The sequence below is a fragment of the Pagrus major genome, chromosome 13 (assembly GCF_040436345.1).
Source record: "Pagrus major chromosome 13, Pma_NU_1.0".
NCBI classification, from domain to species: domain Eukaryota; kingdom Metazoa; phylum Chordata; class Actinopteri; order Spariformes; family Sparidae; genus Pagrus; species Pagrus major.
The window spans coordinates 26,852,110-26,871,351 of NC_133227.1; the positions used below are offsets into that span (position 1 = coordinate 26,852,110).

Genomic DNA, 19,242 nt, shown 5'->3' on the forward strand with positions numbered 1-19,242 from the left:
TTCATTTATGTGTTTATTTATTTATTTGAAGGATTTGAACAAAGACTTTTCATAACTGCTTCTTAAAATTGTTACTACATATTGACATGATATCAGTCTCAACAAGACGATCAACAAACTATTTTCAGAGGGTTAATTTTGAAATTATACAAGCTGATATTTTACTGATGTTTTTCATGCAGGTTTTGGTTACATAAAAAAATAGAAATGTGATTTTGAAACATTAAAACAGAGGCACACTATGAAGGACAGACAGAAGTATGTGCAAAACTAAAAGTAAACAAAATTACACAAAATATGTTCATGAAGATTTGGTACAAATAAAATTACATAAAAATCTAAAAAACTCAACAATCCAATCAGATTCACACATTTTACACACCACATGTTTCTGACAAAAACTGATTCATCATTTCACATCTTGCATATGTAATATTTCCCAAATGTTCAGTAAATGTAGCTCACAAGTCAAATTTCGTCAAACAAGATGGTCTAATCACTCTGTAGGAAACAATCACAGATTCTCTAAACTGAGAAGAAAAAAACAAAACAATATAAAATCCAATAAAATTCATCATCGTCCCACCTCCTATGTTTGATCAGTGCAGTGCAGACACACCTCAACATGTACAGCACCACAGATGAGTCTCTCTTTAATCTCCTGTCTACTTGAGCTCACACAACTCTGCTGTGGTACCAGTACCGCCTAGAAGCCAAAATCCAGCATAGAGAGGCTGAGTGAACGTGGTCTGGACTCTGTGGAGGAGAGTGATGGTTTCAGAGACGCTGTAGTAAGACAGAGTACCTGCACTATGATCCAGGTAAACTCCTATTGAGGACTGAGGGCCTGAGATGGAAGTAGCAACATTATTATGTCTGAATTTATAACCTCCACTGTTATATCTTAATGACCAGGATTTGTTATTATTTCCAAATCCACATTCAGTATATGTCCCTGTTCTGCTAATGTTCTTGTATGCAACTGCTATACAGACGTACCCGCTCCACTTCACCTCCCAGTAACAACGTCCAGTCAGACCCTCTCTACTCAGGACCTGGCACCATTCAACAAATCTGTGTGGGTGAGCTGAATATACCTGGTCTACTGACATTAATGTTGCTTTTCTGTTCCTGCCACTTAATGACAAACGTGTGTTTGCTGTGTTTGGATCCAGTGTGATGTCACAAGAATACTTGAGAAGTTCAGTTCTGGTTCTGGGCTCTAAAACATCCACTCTAGTCACTGCCCGTGAGATCTTTGTCCACTCCTCACTCAGGACAGCCTGAAGTTTATCTCTGGCCTCCGACACAGCTGCTGTCACACCCTCAAAAGAGCACAGAGGACGTATATCAACGCTGGGTAAGTCTTTAGGTTCGCTCAGACGTGACAGTGAGAAGTAGTTGTTCAGGAAATGGAGATGATCTTCTGTGTGTGAGAGCTTCTCCAGCTCAGCGTCTTTCCTCCGCAGCTCAGTGATCTCCTGCTGCAGCTCCTCCTCAAGATCTTTAGCCCGACTCACTTCAGTTTTCTGCTGTGATCTGATCTGCTGCTTCACGTCAGAGCTTCTCTTCTCAATGAGACGGATCAACCTGGTGAATGTCTTCTCACTGTCCTCCACAGCTTTGTCAGCAGAAAGATTGATAGCCTCCACCCTCCGCTGAAGCACCTTGACGTCTTTCTCTCTGTCCTGGATTCTCTGTTGGATTGTTTGCTGACTCGCCCCGAGCTCCGTCTGCCTCTCAGCCCTTTCTGCTGCAGCAGAGACTGTGTCATGGCCTTTATGATCATCCATGGAGCAGAGATAACAGATACACTGCTGATCAGTGCGGCAGAAAATCTTCATCACCTCGTCATGGCGAGAGCAGATGTTCTCCTGAAGCTTTAAGGTGGCTTCAACCAGCTTGTGTTTCTTTAACAGAGCCACACTGTAGTGAGGCTGGAGGTGTTGCTCACAGTATGAAAGCATACACACCAGACAGGACTTGAAGGCTTTCAGCTTCTTCCCAGTGCAGTAGTCACAGGCCACGTCTCCAGGTCCAGCATAGGAATGATCAGGTGAAGAAGCTTGAAGTTGTACTTTCTTCAGTTCCTCCACGAACTCTGCTAACATGGTGTTTTTCACCAGGACAGGCCTCGGTGTGAAGCTCTGCCTGCACTGAGGGCAGCTGTGTGCTTCCTTGTCTTTCTCCGTGTCCCAGCAGTCTTTAATACAGCTCATGCAGTAGCTGTGCCCACAGGGAATAGTCACCGGATCCTTCAGAAGATCCAGACAGATTGAACAGCTCAGTTTCTCTCGATCCAGCTGAAGCACATGCTGCGCCATTTCTCCTCCAGACGACAGTGAATGTCAGTAAGTTTCACTCTCTGTTTCCAGATAAAAGCTGAGCTCATTTCCTTGATGTTCAGTCACTGGTCTGTAGTGTATGAGCCTATCAGCTGTTGCATTTCATCACATGGTGTTTAGACCCATGTTTTCACTGGCAGATCTATGAAAGGGGAGGAACTACCAACGTCAGAGCTGAATGTGCTGTGAGAGTTTCTCAGAGCAGGAGGAGCCGAGCCTGGCCAGTCAGTAACGTCTGGGTGGGGTTAAAAAGTTCTGTCTAATCCAGGAAGAGGAGGGTTGTGAGAGTTGCATTGTGTATCAGCACTCAGAAATAGTGCACCTCTCAGATAATTATATAATTAACCCGTGTTCCCAGAGGAACCTGATTTACAGGGTACAAGATTCCTTTTTCTTTCTGTCTTCTTACAACAGGGTTGTGTAACAAAATACTTGCTGAATTCCCTTTATGCTCCTCACTAAAAAAAAACAAATCTGTAAATGGATGAATAAAAAATAAGACACAACAATGAACAATTTCTTGTAGTTGAGAGCAGAGGATGAGTTCAGGAGTCTCCCAGCCTGAGGAAAGAAGCTGCTCTGTAGTCTGGTGGTGAAGCAGACTAGTAAAACCTGCACTTCTTAATGTTTGTTGTGAAAAGATTTTGGCTTTTTTTTGGTCCATATTCTGCTCTAACTGGGTTTATGTACTGAAGCACCGTGTCTATCATGGCCTTTACGATCACCCATGGAGCAGTCATAACAGATACAGTGCTCAGAAGGGATAAGAGACGAGGGATGACTATGAAAAGTGGATAACCTAAAACAAACTCACTAACATGATTCATTTATTGATATTCTGGTCATCTTTAGCTGTAAGTTAAGTTATTTCTGGTGAAATTACCCAGACAGTTTGACAACCATTCACACCTGGGCTCACCTAGACCTAGAAACCCACATGAAGGCCGGTTTGACCAACGACTCTTACGACTCTGTCAGGACACTCCCACACAGAGTTTAAAAGCCTGCGACTCCCCTCCAGTTAGTGAGAACTGAAGAAGTCTCTTGGATGAGAGGTGAAACGTCTTCAAGAAACTGAAACAGGTCCAGTTACCTACGATACAGCACCTAGATTTACCATGACCTGGATGACTGAGAACCTTCATCAACACGTTAGTAACTGTTGTTTGTACCAAAGTGATGCAGCTTCAGTGAAGTGATGCAGTAGCAAGACACAGAATACGTGACCTTTTATACAACCAAATGTGTGTTATTTTGTTACACAGCTGCATTTGTCTTATATTTAGACTTACATTGATGAATCATGCACTCATCACATATTTGTTTAGGGGACAAAACTTCCTGTTTCAAGCCTGTTTCCCTTTTGTTTAATGATTTGATGAATAAGTGACACGACCGCACATAAAAAATATTATAAAAGATATTTTAAGATGTATCAATTAATGCTGCAATAAAATGAAATTTGCAAACATCTTTATTATTTTAAATCACTGGTTGTTTTGATCCTAAACTTGGCAGGAGAGGGACTCTGGAAGCAACTTTTGGAAATCGCTAAAAACATTTTTAATTCCTTAAAGTGAGCATTTATAAAATACAAATAACATAAAAGTGTGTGATTAAGGCCTATGCAGGATTATTCCTATATAGCTATATTTTACTAGCTTCAACACCTGAGGAGTATCAGCTCTGTTCACCCACAATATTACCTCAAATTTATCCTGATCAATTTGCAGCCACTGCTTTAAATGCATACAATCAAATAACCTGCAAGGTGTGTGATTATTATCTACAGGAAAGCAGCATTCAACCTCAACAAACCCAACATGAACTCACTACACAATGTATTCAAGTCAGTGTTGATGTAGTGGTGAGGTAGGTTACGTGGAAAAACAGGTGATTCTTGCGCCATCTGCTGTTTGTGTCTGCACATAGAAGTGAGATTAGTTCATATAAACTGCAGCACAACAGCTGCCAAAATAAACAAGCATTCATTAATGAACAGCAAAATACAAATCCAGTGACAGTCAGCAAGATCAAGTGAAAAGGAAACAGCTTGTGGTGTGTTCATCTGCACACTGCAGCAGACTAGTCTCTGTTAATGAGCTTTGTTCCCTCCACTGTGTAACTTACAGTTCATCTTTGCACTATTGTCCTCTGGTGCTGAACAGCAGAGCAAAGGGACTGGTTCAGGTCTGATCCCTACACCACAGTTAAAGCCAGATCACATCTTTAAGAGTCCTGCAGTTTAAACAGTGTTGTTGGGTTCCTCCTGTTCTGTCGGCCTCCACTGTCGCCCCGTTATTTTCAGACTCTCTGAGGTACAAATTGTGAAGATGCTGAAAATGGTGAAAGGTCAAACAACAGTCTGCTCACCAGAGAAAGAGATTAACAGCTGAAAGAGTTTCTTCTTTTGGAGCTTCATGCTTTCACAGAGACAGAGGGTCTTTTCTCACTCCTTGGCCACTGTAAAGACAATGAGAGCAGATGCTTTCATAGTTTTTACACTGATCATCTGTGGGTTTTAAATGCAGATGGTGTCTTGCATTGCAGTTTTAATGTTTTTGCAGCCATCTTTAGGCTCTATAGCCAGGGCTGACAATGAGGGGGTCGATAGGGGAAAGCTTTCTGGGCTCCAGCCTCTAGGGGGGGCCGTTGGAGACCAGCATTAATCATGTTCATCCTAATGTAGGTGATGATAACCACATTTAATTTAGATTCAATGTGCTAATCATTACACTTATACAATATATATTTCATTATTTGTCTTTATATTTAGACATTTATCTATTCTTTTATTTTTATTTTACGTTGCAAGAGAGACAGTAAACACATCATGATGTGAAAATAATTTCATGATTCTGCTTTTTCTGATGAAATGACCCATCAACTCCAACATGAAGTGGATGTTATTTGATTAGCCTTCATCACCCTCCCTGTGTGTTTGTTACCAAAATACCTGAAAAACTGACTGATTGAAGAAAAGAGTTAGAAGGCAAATTGCTCTAGATATAATATTTAGGCAGTTTGATTTATCAAAGAATAGAGGTTTACTGTTAAAATGATGACAAGTCAGTTATTCATTCATGTTTTCATTTATTTTAAGGGTTTTGAACAATCAGAAGGTAAAATTTAATTCATATCTGTTTCCCCAGCATCACTAATTTTACTGTGTAATGTGAATTTGCAATATCATTACAATAACAACATAGTATGCAGCACAGACGGCAGTATGTCAACTACTAAAGAGAAAACAAATGGCACAAATCATGTTCATGAAGATGTGGTACAACTTAAATCACCTTTATCTTTAGAATAAAACATTACTACTGTTACTTACAATACATATTTACATACATCACTTTTATTCATTTTGTAGTTTTTGACATAATTGATGACAAAAGTCAACTCTAAGTAGACAACAACAGATTTTTCATCAGACATTTTGCATAAGTAATATTTTCCACACACGGTATAAAATGGAAATGTTTTAGTAAATATACAATTTCAACAAACAACATAGTTTAATCCCTATGTAGCAAATAAAGAGATTTTTTTCATGTCACCATTTCATTGAATTGACAAACAAAGAAAGAAAAAACTATATAAAATCCAATAAAAATCATCATCGTCCCACCTCCTATGTCTGATCAGTGCAGTGCAGACACACCTCAACATGTACAGCACCACAGATGAGTCTCTCTTTAATCTCCTGTCTACTTGAGCTCACACAACTCTGCTGTAGTACCATAGTTTTGTGGCCAAAATCCAGGATAGAGAGGCTGAGTGAACGTGGTCTGGACTCTGTGGAGGAGAGTGATGGTTTCAGAGACGCTGTAGTAAGACAGAGTACCTGCACTATGATCCAGGTAAACTCCTATTGTGGAGGACTGAGGGCCTGAGATGGAAGTAGCAATATTATTATGTCTGAATGTATAACCTCCACTGTAACATTGTAATGACCAGGATTTGTCATTAAATCCAAATCCACATTCATTCATAGTCCCTGTTCTGCTAATGTTCTTGTATGTAACTGCTAGAATAACGTTCCCGCTCCACTTCACCTCCCAGTAACAACGTCCAGTCAGACCCTCTCTACTCAGGACCTGCCACCATTCACCAAATCTGTCTGGGTGAGCTGAATATACCTGGTCTACTGACATTAATGTTGCTTTTCTGTTCCTGTCACTTAATGACAAACTTGTGTTGGCTGTGTTTGGATCCAGTGTGATTTCACAAGAATACTTGAGAAGTTCAGTTCTGGTTCTGGGCTCTGCTTGAGGCAGTAAAACATCCACTTCAGTCACTGCCCGTGAGATCTTTGTCCACTCCTCACTCAGGACAGCCTGAAGTTTATCTCTGGCCTCCGACACAGCTGCTGTCACACTGTCAAAAGAGCACAGAGGACGTATATCAATGCTGGGTAAGTCTTTAGGTTCGCTCAGACGTGACAGTGAGAAGTAGTTGTTCAGGAAATGGAGATGATCTTCAGTGTGTGAGAGCTTCTCCAGCTCAGTGTCTTTCCTCCGCAGCTCAGTGATCTCCTGCCGCAGCTCCTCCTCAAGATCTTTAGCTCGACTCACTTCAGTTTTCTGCTGTGATCTGATCTGCTGCTTCACTTCAGAGCTTCTCTTCTCAATGAGACGGATCAACTGGGTGAATGTCTTCTCGCTGTCCTCCACAGCTTTGTCAGCAGAAAGATTGATAGCCTCCACCCTCCGCTGAAGCACCTTGACGTCTTTCTCTCTGTCCTGGATTCTCTGTTGGATTGTTTGCTGACTCGCCCCGAGCTCCGTCTGCCTCTCAGCCCTTTCTGCTGCAGCAGAGACTTTGACATGGCCTTCATGATCATCCATGGAGCAGAGATAACAGATACACTGCTGATCAGTGCGGCAGAAAATCTTCATCACCTCGTCATGGCGAGAGCAGATGTTCTCCTGAAGCTTTAAGGTGGCTTCAACCAGCTTGTGTTTCTTTAATGTAGCCACACTGTAGTGAGGCTGGAGGTGTTGCTCACAGTAAGAGGCCATACACACCAGACAGGACTTGAAGGCTTTCAGCTTCTTCCCAGTGCAGTAATCACAGGCCACGTCTCCAGGTCCAGCATAGGAATGATCAGGTGAAGCAGCTTGAAGTTGTACTTTCTTCACTTCCTCCACCAACTCTGCAAACATGATGTTTTTCACCAGGACAGGCCTCGGCGTGAAGCTCTGCCTGCACTGAGGGCAGCTGTGTGCTTCCTTCTCTTTCTCTGTGTCCCAGCAGTCTTTAATACATCTCATGCAGTAGCTGTGCCCACAGGGAATAGTCACTGGATCCTTCAGAAGATCCAGACAGATTGAACAGCTCAGTTTCTCTCGATCCAGCTGAAGCACATGCTGCGCCATTTCTCCTCCAGACGACAGTGAATGTCAGTAAGTTTCACTTTCTGTCACCAGATAAAAGCTGAGCTCATTTCCTTGATGTTCAGTCACTGGTCTGTAGTGTATGAGCCTATCAGCTGTTGTATTTCATCACATGGTGTTTAGACCCATGTTTTCACTGGCAGATCTATGAAAGGGGAGGAACTACCAACATCAGAGCTGAATGTGCTGTGAGAGTTTCTCAGAGCAGGAGGAGCCGAGCCTGGCCAGTCAGTAACGTCTGGGTGGGGTTAAAAAGTTGTGCTTGATCCAGGAAGAGGAGGGTTGTGAGAGTTGCATTGTGTATCAGCACTCAGAAATAGTGCACCTGTCAGATAACTATATAATTAACCCGTGTTCCCAGAGGAACCTGATTTACAGGGTACAAGGTTCCTTTTTCTTTCTGTCTTCTCACAACAGGGTTGTGTAACAAAATACTTGCTGAATTCCCTTTATGCTCCTCACTAAAGAAAACAAATCTGTAAATGGATGAATAAAAAATAAGACACAACAACAAACAATTTCTTGTAGTTGAGAGCAGAGGATGAGTTCAGGAGTCTCCCAGCCTGAGGAAAGAAGCTGCTCTGTAGTCTGGTGGTGAAGCAGACTAGTAACACCTGCACTTCTAAATGTTTGTTGTGAAAAGATGAAACATTTTTTGGTCCATATTCTGCTCTAACTGGGTTCATTGTCCTGACCGGTCAGATTCTGTGGTGGATATTTTGTGCTTGGTGTTTGTTTCTTCCTCTGTTGTGCTTGCAGAGGTGCATTGAGAGGCTGGGCGGAGCTTCCCACTCACCTGAGCTGCTGACACACGCTCACCTGCAGCAGGTTGGCAGTTAGTCTTGCTGATAAAGCCCTGCTCTCCACGCTACCTGCTTCCAGGTGATTTCATCAGTTCGATGTGGTACATGGCTCCTGTTAGATCGTCGTTTTGTATGACTTGTAGTTTTTTCGTGTTCACTCTACACACAGTGTTCACCTGCACCTGCACCTCTGCAGCCAGCAGCCTCACCCTGTGCTCACCAGAGTCTCAACTCACCACGCTACCTCACCTCCACCTGTACGGTTTTCATCAGATATGACGACGACAGCAAAATCTGGCCTGAAGTCAGTTTCCTCAGACAGAACAACGGTTCTTCTAACATGTTCTTGTCACTTTGTAGAAAGTCTTTCACAAACAATTAGTGCGTATCTTTTGTGTTATTCATCAAAACCACTAACTGCATTATTTGGATATAAACATAGATACCAAGCAAAGTTAAATTTGTCCCAGTAAAACTAAAAATGCCATCTGTTATATGAATGTGTCTCTGAATGCACTGACTTTGCTTGATCTGGCACTTAATTACACAAAAGCATTATTATTTGATGTCATATTTGTGTGAACGTTTGAAGGACAAATACAGCTACTGAAAGTTTATTTCTGCCTAAATATGACTTGATCTCATTCTTGAGCTTCATAATATAAAGATCTGAGCTCAGGAGACAGCTTGAAATCATTTTAAAGGACCATTACAACAGAAAATGGGCCTTTTCACCTGCCAAAAACTGATTGAAGGCCAAATACAGTTACTGAAAGGTCATTTTCAGAAATAAATTTCAAGTTGAGAGCAGAGGATGAGTTCAGGAGTCTCCCAGCCTGAGGAAAGAAGCTGCTCTGTAGTCTGGTGGTGAAGCAGACTAGTAACACCTGCACTTCTTAATGTTTGTTGTGAAAACATGAAACATTTTGGCTTTTTTTTGTACATATTCTGCTCTAACTGGGTTTATGTACTGAAGCACCGTGTCTATCATGGCCTTTACGATCACCCATGGAGCAGTGACAACAGATACAGTGCTAAGAAGGGATAAGGGACAGAGGAATGATTATGAAAAGTGGATAACCTCAAACAAACTCACTAACATGATTCATTTATTGATATTCTGGTCGTCTTTAGCTGTAAGTTAAATCAGTGCTGACACAAGGCACAGGAATATGATGGTTTAACTTATTTCTGCTTTTTTTCTTCAGCATTCAATCAACACACGGTCTGTTGTCTGTAGACGATGATTTCCAAAAATATTACCTCACATTTTGAGTGTTTCTGAGAAGACGTGGAGCCCAGTTATTCCTAAAGTGTGATTGGTCGAAGCCTGTAAAGCTTTGTATTATTCCCATTTTACTCCTGCATGATTGTTGTGGAATGTTAAATAAAAAAAGTTGTGTAATAAATCTGAAAGTAACACATTCTCCTGAAATATTGTGTTGGAGTGTTTTCCTGTATGAGAGAGCCAACATGTCACAAACTTAAAATCATCTCAGAATTGTGCTGTTTCTGGTGAAATGACCCATCAGCTCCATGATAACATGGAGGTTATCTGACTGCCTTCATTGATCTCCCTGTGTGTGTTTCTGTTCCCACAATATCTTGAAAAAATGATCGATTTAAATGAAATTTAGCAGGAAAACAAGTGATTCTGGTGATATTCTGACAGTTAAAGGAAGAACACACAGTCATCTATTCATTTATGTGTTTATTTATTTATTTGAAGGTTTTGAACAAAGACTTTTCATAACTGCTTCTTAAAATTGTTACTACACATTGACATGATATCAGTCTTAACAAGACGATCAACAAACTATTTTCAGAGGGTTAATTTTGAAACTATACAAGCTGATATTTTACTGATGTTTTTCATGCAGGTTTTGGTTACATAAAAAAAATGGAAATATGATTTTGAAACATTAAAACAGAGGCACACTATGAAGGACAGACAGCAGTATGTGCAAAACTAAAAAGTAAAGATGAAGTACACAAAATATGTTCATGAAGATTTGGTACAAATAAAAATTACATAAAAATCTTAAAACTCAACAATTCAAACAGATACACACATTTTACACACCACATGTTTCTGACAAAAACTGATTCATCATTTCACATCTTGCATATGTAATATTTCCCAAATGTTCAGTAAATGTAGCTCACAAGTCAAATTTCAACAAACAAGATGGTCAATCACTCTGTAGGAAACAATCACAGTTTCACTAAACTGAGAAGAAAAAAACAAAACAATATAAAATCCAAGAAAAATCATCATCGTCCCACCTCCTATGTTTGATCAGTGCAGTGCAGACACACCTCAACATGTACAGCACCACAGATGAGTCTCTCTTTAATCTCCTGTCTACTTGAGCTCACACAACTCTGCTGTGGTACCAGTACCGTTTGGAAGCCAAAGTCCAGGATAGAGAGGCTGAGTGAACGTGGTCTGGACTCTGTGGAGGAGAGTGATGGTTTCAGAGATGCTGTAGTAAGACAGAGTACCTGCACTATGATCCAGGTAAACTCCTATTGTGGAGGACTGAGGGCCTGAGATGGAAGTACCAATATCATTATGTCTGAATTTATAACCTCCACTGTAACATCTTAATGACCAGGATTTGTCATTATTTCCAAATCCACATTCAGTCCAGTTCCCTGTTCTGCTAATGTTCTTGTATGCAACTGCTATATCAACCATCCCGGTCCACTTCACCTCCCAGTAACAACGTCCAGTCAGACCCTCTCTACTCAGGACCTGCCACCTTTCACCAAATCTGTGTGGGTGAGCTGAATATACCTGGTCTACTGACATTAATGTTGCTTTTCTGTTCCTGTCACTTAATAACAAACGTTTGTATGCTGTGTTTGGATCCAGTGTGATTTCACAAGAATACTTGAGAAGTTCAGTTCTGGTTCTGGGCTCTGCTTGAGGCAGTAAAACATCCACTTCAGTCACTGCCAGTGAGATCTTTGTCCACTCCTCACTCAGGACAGCCTGAAGTTTATCTCTGGCCTCCGACACAGCTGCTGTCACACCCTCAAAAGAGCACAGAGGACGTATAACAATGCTGGGTAAGTCTTTAGGTTCGCTCAGACGTGACAGTGAGAAGTAGTTGTTCAGGAAATGGAGTTGATCTTCAGTGTGTGAGAGCTTCTCCAGCTCAGTGTCTTTCCTCCGCAGCTCAGTGATCTCCTGCTGCAGCTCCTCCTCAAGATCTTTAGCTCGACTCACTTCAGTTTTCTGCTGTGATCTGATCTGCTGCTTCACTTCAGAGCTTCTCTTCTCAATGAGACGGATCAACTGGGTGAATGTCTTCTCACTGTCCTCCACAGCTTTGTCAGCAGAAAGATTGATAGCCTCCACCCTCCGCTGAAGCACCTTGACGTCTTTCTCTCTGTCCTGGATTCTCTGTTGGATTGTTTGCTGACTCGCCCCGAGCTCCGTCTGCCTCTCAGCTCTTTCTGCTGCAGCAGAGACTGTGTCATGGCCTTTATGATCATCCATGGAGCAGAGATAACAGATACACTGCTGATCAGTGCGGCAGAAAATCTTCATCACCTCGTCATGGCGAGAGCAGATGTTCTCCTGCAGCTTTAAGGTGGCTTCAACCAGCTTGTGTTTCTTTAACAGAGCTACATCATAGTGAGGCTGGAGGTGTTGCTCACAGTATGAGAGCATACACACCAGACAGGACTTGAAGGCTTTCAGCTTCTTCCCAGTGCAGAAGTCACAGGCCACGTCTCCAGGTCCAGCATAGGAATGATCAGGTGAAGCAGCTTGAAGTTGTACTTTCTTCAGTTCCTCCACCAACTCTGCAAACATGATGTTTTTCACCAGGACAGGCCTCGGTGTGAAGCTCTGCCTGCACTGAGGGCAGCTGTGTGCTTCCTTGTCTTTCTCCGTGTCCCAGCAGTCTTTAATACAGCTCATGCAGTAGCTGTGCCCACAGGGAATAGTCACTGGATCCTTCAGAAGATCCAGACAGATTGAACAGCTCAGTTTCTCTCGATCCAGCTGAAGCACTTGCTGCGCCATTTCTCCTCCAGACGACAGTGAATGTCAGTGAGTTCGACTTTGTTAACAGATAAAAGCTGAGCTCATTTCCTTGATGTTTAGTCACTTATCTGTAGTGTATGAGCCTATCAGCTGTTGTACTTCATCACATGGTGTTCAGATCCATCTTTACACTGGTAGATTTATGAAATGGGAGGGAGCAATAAATGTCTGAGCTGAATGGACTTTGAGAGTTTCTCAGAGCAGGGAGAGCCGAGCCTGGACAATAAAACAATAATAAATAAAGTTGGATTGGGGTTATAAAGTTGTGCTCCTCTCCAAGAAGAGAACCGATGTGAGGGTTGCAGCGTGACTCTCGCACTAAGTCATAGTTCATCTCTCAGAGAGAAATTAAAGTTTTGGTTTTCAACTACAAACGTAATTTTGAAAATCCATGTAAAGCTTCATCTTTCTGGGACAAATTGACAGGTTGGATTGGGCCTCTACCGGAGCCAGAGCTGCTTCCAGATTGGGCTATTAACTAAATGCCGAGAAGCAAGAAAGATTATGGTAATAACTATTCAGTTATCTAAATGCTGTTGTTGCTTTGCATTTACACAGGTTGAGGCTTTGAGGAAACTTGTCAAAGAATGTGGTTCTGACTCAAAAGGCTCCTAAATGGGTCTCCTTGTTTTGAGGGAAGGATGTATTTCCATTTCAAGCTGGCTGGGCAGTGATCATGTTAAACTGACCTTGTGAACTTGGACATGATGCAGATACTTTGCTGTCAATCCACATTTTCCCAAACATTTTCACCTCTGATTTTGCAGTGGAGTTAGTAACTCATACCAAGCTATGGCAGCCAGAGAGACTGACTCAGTAAATGTGAAGGAAGAGTGGCTGCAGCTTCTCATCCAGAACTTTTCATCTGCCCAGAAGAAGAATTTGCCACGATAACAGACGACACTAGAATCGCTGACTCGTGGTTGTACGCCTCCTCCACCTGTCAAGTTACACTTTACATCCGTGTCTGTCCATAGGGAGTGAAGACTCTGAAGAAATGTAATAAAGGTGTTAAGTGTAGTGGTTGCTGAAATGTAAGTTATCACTATGTAGACGTGTGTGAATACAGTGAATAACTTCCAGTGAGAAACATGTTGTCTTCACTTAGAGACTATTTACGTATAAAATGATGCACAAGACTCCTTTTTTTCTTTTTGATGTAATGCTGCAGCTGAAAAACAACAGCATCTTGTCTTTTAATATTTCACTACACTTCCACATGTTCGCCAAAAGTCACAAATTGAAATCTAAAACTGTAGAAGCATTAGTGGGCAGATTTTTAGCTTGAAGAGCTTTCTAAGCTGAGTATCCTGGAAATTGTTTGTAGTCTTATATTTAGACTTACACTGATGAATCATGCACTCATCACATATTTATTTAGGGGACAAAACTTCCTGTTTCAAGCCTGTTTCCCTTTTGTTGAATGATTTGATGAATAAGTGCCACGACCGCACATAAAAAATATTATAAAAGATATTTTAAGATGTATCAATTAATGCTGCAATAAACTGAAATTTGCAAACATCTTTATTTTTTTTAAATCACTGGTTGTTTTGATCCTAAACTTGGCAGGAGAGAGACTCTGGAAGCAACTTTTGGAAATCACTAAAAGCATTTTTAATTCCTTAAAGTGAGCATTTATAAAATACAAATAATATAAAAGTGTCTGATTAAGGCCTATGCAGGATTATTCCTATATATCTATATTTTACTAGCTTCAACACCTGAGGAGTATCAGCTCTGCTCACCCACAATATTACCTCAACGTTATCTTGATCAATTTGCAGCCACTGCTTTAAATGCATACAATCAAATAACCTGCAAGGTGTGTGATTATTATCTACAGGAAAGCAGCATTCAACCTCAACAAACCCAACATGAACTCACTACACAATGTATTCAAGTCAGTGTTGATGTAGTGGTGAGGTAGGTTACGTGGAAAAACAGGTGATTCTTGCGCCATCTGCTGTTGGTGTCTGCACATAGAAGTGAGATTAGTTCATATAAACTGCAGCACAACAGCTGCCAAAATAAACAAGCATTCATTAATGAACAGCAAAATACAAATCCAGTGACAGTCAGCAAGATCAAGTGAAAAGGAAACAGCTTGTGGTCTGTTCATCTGCACACTGCAGCAGACTAGTCTCTGTTAATGAGCTTTGTTCCCTCCACTGTGCAACTTACAGTTCATCTTTGCACTATTGTCCTCTGGTGCTGAACAGCAGAGCAAAGGGACTGGTTCAGGTCTGATCCCTACACCACAGTTGAAGCCAGATCACATCTTTAAGAGTCCTGCAGTTTAAACAGTGTTATTGGGTTCCTCCTGTTCTGTCGGCCTCCACTGTCGCCCCGTTATTTTCAGACTCTCTGAGGTACAAATTGTGAAAATGCTAAAAATGGTGAAAGGTCAAACAACAGTCTGCTCACCAGAGAAAGAGATTAACAGCTGAAAGAGTTTCTTCTTTTGGAGCTTCATGCCTTCACAGAGACAGAGGGTCTTTTCTCACTCCTTGGCCACTGTAAAGACAATGAGAGCAGATGCTTTCATAGTTTTTACACTGATCATCTGTGGGTTTTAAATGCAGATGGTGTCTTGCATTGCAGTTTTAATGTTTTTGCAGCCATCTTTAGGCTCTATAGCCAGGGCTGACAATGAGGGGGTCAATAGGGGAAAGCTTTCTGGGCTCCAGCCTCTAGGGGGGGCCGTTGGAGACCAGCATTAATCATGTTCATCCTAATGTAGGTGATGATAACCACATTTAATTTAGATTCAATGTGCTAATCATTACACTTATACAATATATATTTCATTATTTGTCTTTATATTTAGACATTTATCTATTCTTTTTTTTTTTTTACGTTGCAAGAGAGACAGTAAACACATCATGATGTGAAAATAATTTCATGATTCTGCTTTTTCTGATAAAATGACCCATCAACTCCAACATGAAGTGGATGTTATTTGATTAGCCTTCATCACCCTCCCTGTGTGTTTGTTACCAAAATACCTTAAAAACTGAGTGATTGAAGAAAAGAGTTAGAAGTCAAATTGCTCTAGATATAATATTTAGGCAGTTTGATTTATCAAAGAATAGAGGTTTACTGTTAAAATGATGACAAGTCAGTTATTTATTCATGTTTTCATTTATTTTAAGGGTTTTGAACAATGATTTTCAGATGTTTCCTAAAAAAGTTACCGTGTAAAGACACTTTACAACTCTTCCAAAGATGAGGAGAAAACTCTTTTTCAGAAGGTAAAATTTGATTCATATCTGTTTCCCCAGCATCACTAATTTTACTGAGTAATGTGAATTTGCAGTATCATTACAATAACAACATAGTATGCAGCACAGACGGCAGTATGTAAACTACTAAAGAGAAAACAAATGGCACAAATCATGTTCATGAAGATGTGGTACAACTTAAATCACCTTTATCTTTAGAATAAAACATTACTACTATTACTTACAATACATATTTACATACATCACTTTTATTCATTTTGTAGTTTTTGACATAATTGATGACAAAAGTCAACTCTAAGTAGGACAACAACAGATTTTTCATCAGACATTTTGTTTAACTAATATTTCACACACACGGTATAAAATGGAAATGTTTTAGTAAATATCCAATTTCAACAAACAACATAGTTTAATCCCTATGTAGCAAATAAAGAGATTTTGTTTCATGTCACCATTTCATTGAATTGACAAAGAAACAAACAAAAAACAATATAAAATCCAAGAAAAATCATCATCGTCCCACCTCCTATGTTTGATCAGTGCAGTGCAGACACACCTCAGCATGTACAGCACCACAGATGAGTCTCTCTTTAATCTCCTGTCTACTTGAGCTCACACAACTCTGCTGTGGTACCAACGCTGTTTGGAAGCCAAAATCCAGGATAGAGAGGCTGAGTGAACGTGGTCTGGACTCTGTGGAGGAGAGTGATGGTTTCAGAGACGCTGTAGTAAGACAGAGTACCTGCACTATGATCCAGGTAAACTCCTATTGTGGAGGACTGAGGGCCTGAGATGGAAGTAGCAATATAATTATGTCTGAATGTATAACCTCCACTGTTACATCTTAATGACCAGGATTTGTCATTATATCCAAATACACATTCAGTACCGTACCCTGTTCTGCTAATGTTCTTGTATGCAACTGCTATACAGACGTACCCGCTCCACTTCACCTCCCAGTAACAACGTCCAGTCAGACCCTCTCTACTCAGGACCTGCCACCTTTCACCAAATCTGTCTGGATGAGCTGAATATACCTGGTCTACTGACAATGTTGCTTTTCTGTTCCTGTCACTTAATGACAAACTTGTGTTTGCTGTGTTTGGATCCAGTGTGATTTCACAAGAATACTTGAGAAGTTCAGTTCTGGTTCTGGGCTCTGCTTGAGGCAGTAAAACATCCACTTCAGTCACTGCCAGTGAGATCTTTGTGCACTCCTCACTCAGGACAGCCTGAAGTTTATCTCTGGCCTCCGACACAGCTGCTGTCACACCCTCAAAAGAGCACAGAGGACGTATAACAATGCTGGGTAAGTCTTTAGGTTCGCTCAGACGTGACAGTGAGAAGTAGTTGTTCAGGAAATGGAGATGATCTTCTGTGTGTGAGAGCTTCTCCAGCTCAGTGTCTTTCCTCCGCAGCTCAGTGATCTCCTGCTGCAGCTCCTCCTCAAGATCTTTAGCTCGACTCACTTCAGTTTTCTGCTGTGATCTGATCTGCTGCTTCACTTCAGAGCTTCTCTTCTCAATGAGACGGATCAAGTCGGTGAATGTCTTCTCGCTGTCCTCCACAGCTTTGTCAGCAGAAAGATTGATAGCCTCCACCCTCCGCTGAAGCACCTTGACGTCTTTCTCTCTGTCCTGGATTCTCTGTTGGATTGTTTGCTGACTCGCCCCGAGCTCCGTCTGCCTCTCAGCCCTTTCTGCTGCAGCAGAGACTTTGACATGGCCTTCATGATCATCCATGGAGCAGAGATAACAGATACACTGCTGATCAGTGCGGCAGAAAATCTTCATCACCTCGTCATGGCGAGAGCAGATGTTCTCCTGAAGCTTTAAGGTGGCTTCAACCAGCTTGTGTTTCTTTAATGGAGCCAGACTGTAGTGAGGCTGGAGGTGTTGCTCACAGTATGAAAGCATACACACCAGACAGGACTTGAAGGCTTTCAGCTTCTTCCCAGTGCAGTAGTCACAGGCCACGTCTCCAGGTCCAGCATAGGAATGATCAGGTGAAGAAGCTTGAAGTTGTACTTTCTTCAGTTCCTCCACGAACTCTGCTAACATGGTGTTTTTCACCAGGACAGGCCTCGGTGTGAAGCTCTGCCTGCACTGAGGGCAGCTGTGTGCTTCCTTGTCTTTCTCCGTGTCCCAGCAGTCTTTAATACAGCTCATGCAGTAGCTGTGCCCACAGGGAATGGTCACCGGATCCTTCAGAAGATCCAGACAGATTGAACAGCTCAGTTTCTCTCGATCCAGCTGAAGCACATGCTGCGCCATTTCTCCTCCAGACGACAGTGAATGTCAGTAAGTTTCACTTTCTGTCACCAGATAAAAGCTGAGCTCATTTCCTTGTTGTTAAGTCACTGGTCTGTAGTGTATGAGCCTATCAGCTGTTGCATTTCATCACATGGTGTTTAGACCCATGTTTTCACTGGCAGATCTATGAAAGGGGAGGGAACTACCAACGTCAGAGCTGAATGTGCTGTGAGAGTTTCTCAGAGCAGGAGGAGCCGAGCCTGGCCAGTCAGTAACGTCTGGGTGGGGTTAAAAAGTTGTGTTTAATCCAGGAAGAGGAGGGTTGTGAGAGTTGCATTGTGTATCAGTGCTCAGAAATAGTGCACCACTCAGATAATTATATAATTAACCCGTGTTCCCAGAGGAACCTGATTTACAGGGTACAAGGTTCCTTTTTCTTTCTGTCATCTCACAACAGGGTTGTTTAACAAAATACTTGCTGAATTCCCTTTATGCTCCTCACTAAAGAAAACAAATCTGTAAATGGATGAATAAAAAATAAGACACAACAACAAACAATTTCTTGTAGTTGAGAGCGGAGGATGAGTTCAGGAGTCTCCCAGCCTGAGGAAAGAAGCTGCTCTGTAGTCTGGTGGTGAAGCAGACTAGTAACACCTGTACTTCTACATGTTTGTTGTGAAAAGATTTTGGCTTTTTTTGGTCCATATTCTGCTCTGACTGGGTTTATGTACTGAAGCACCGTGTCTATCATGGCCTTTACGATCACCCATGGAGCAGTGATAACAGATACAGTGCTAAGAAGGGATAAGGGACCGAGGGATGATTATGAAAAGTGGATAACCTAAAACAAACTCACTAACATGATTCATTTATTGATATTCTGGTCGTCTTTAGCTGTAAGTTAAATCAGTGCTGACACAAGGCACAGGAATATGATGGTTTAACTTATTTCTGCTTTTTTCCCCTTCAGCATTCAATTAACACACGGTCTGTTGTCTGTAGATGATGATTTCCAAAAATATTACCTCACATTTTGAGTGTTTCTGAGAAGACGTGGAGCCCAGTTATTCCTAAAGTGTGATTGGTCGAAGCCTGTAAAGCTTTGTATTATTCCCATTTTACTCCTGCATGATTG

At 41.4% G+C, this 19,242-nt stretch overlaps 4 protein-coding genes across 4 annotated transcripts; all 4 read right to left on the bottom strand.

Annotated features, from left to right (window-relative positions):
- LOC141007175 (tripartite motif-containing protein 16-like) lies at nucleotides 1–2,377 on the bottom strand. The gene has a single exon (XM_073479528.1). It carries the CDS (start codon nucleotides 2,322–2,324, stop codon nucleotides 666–668), a length of 1,659 nt encoding a protein of 552 aa, XP_073335629.1. The 5' UTR covers nucleotides 2,325–2,377; the 3' UTR covers nucleotides 1–665.
- A 3,595-nt stretch (nucleotides 2,378–5,972) lies between these two features.
- LOC141007001 (E3 ubiquitin/ISG15 ligase TRIM25-like) lies at nucleotides 5,973–7,746 on the bottom strand. Its single transcript, XM_073479320.1, has one exon. The coding sequence runs from the start codon at nucleotides 7,727–7,729 to the stop codon at nucleotides 6,059–6,061; it is 1,671 nt and encodes a 556-aa protein (XP_073335421.1). The 5' UTR covers nucleotides 7,730–7,746; the 3' UTR covers nucleotides 5,973–6,058.
- A 3,070-nt stretch (nucleotides 7,747–10,816) lies between these two features.
- On the bottom strand, nucleotides 10,817–12,589 carry LOC141007053 (tripartite motif-containing protein 16-like). Its single transcript, XM_073479377.1, has one exon. It carries the CDS (start codon nucleotides 12,587–12,589, stop codon nucleotides 10,916–10,918), a length of 1,674 nt encoding a protein of 557 aa, XP_073335478.1. The 3' UTR covers nucleotides 10,817–10,915.
- A 3,486-nt stretch (nucleotides 12,590–16,075) lies between these two features.
- On the bottom strand, nucleotides 16,076–18,145 carry LOC141007064 (tripartite motif-containing protein 16-like). Its single transcript, XM_073479387.1, has one exon. It carries the CDS (start codon nucleotides 18,126–18,128, stop codon nucleotides 16,458–16,460), a length of 1,671 nt encoding a protein of 556 aa, XP_073335488.1. The 5' UTR covers nucleotides 18,129–18,145; the 3' UTR covers nucleotides 16,076–16,457.
- Nucleotides 18,146–19,242: the final 1,097 nt, after the last annotated feature.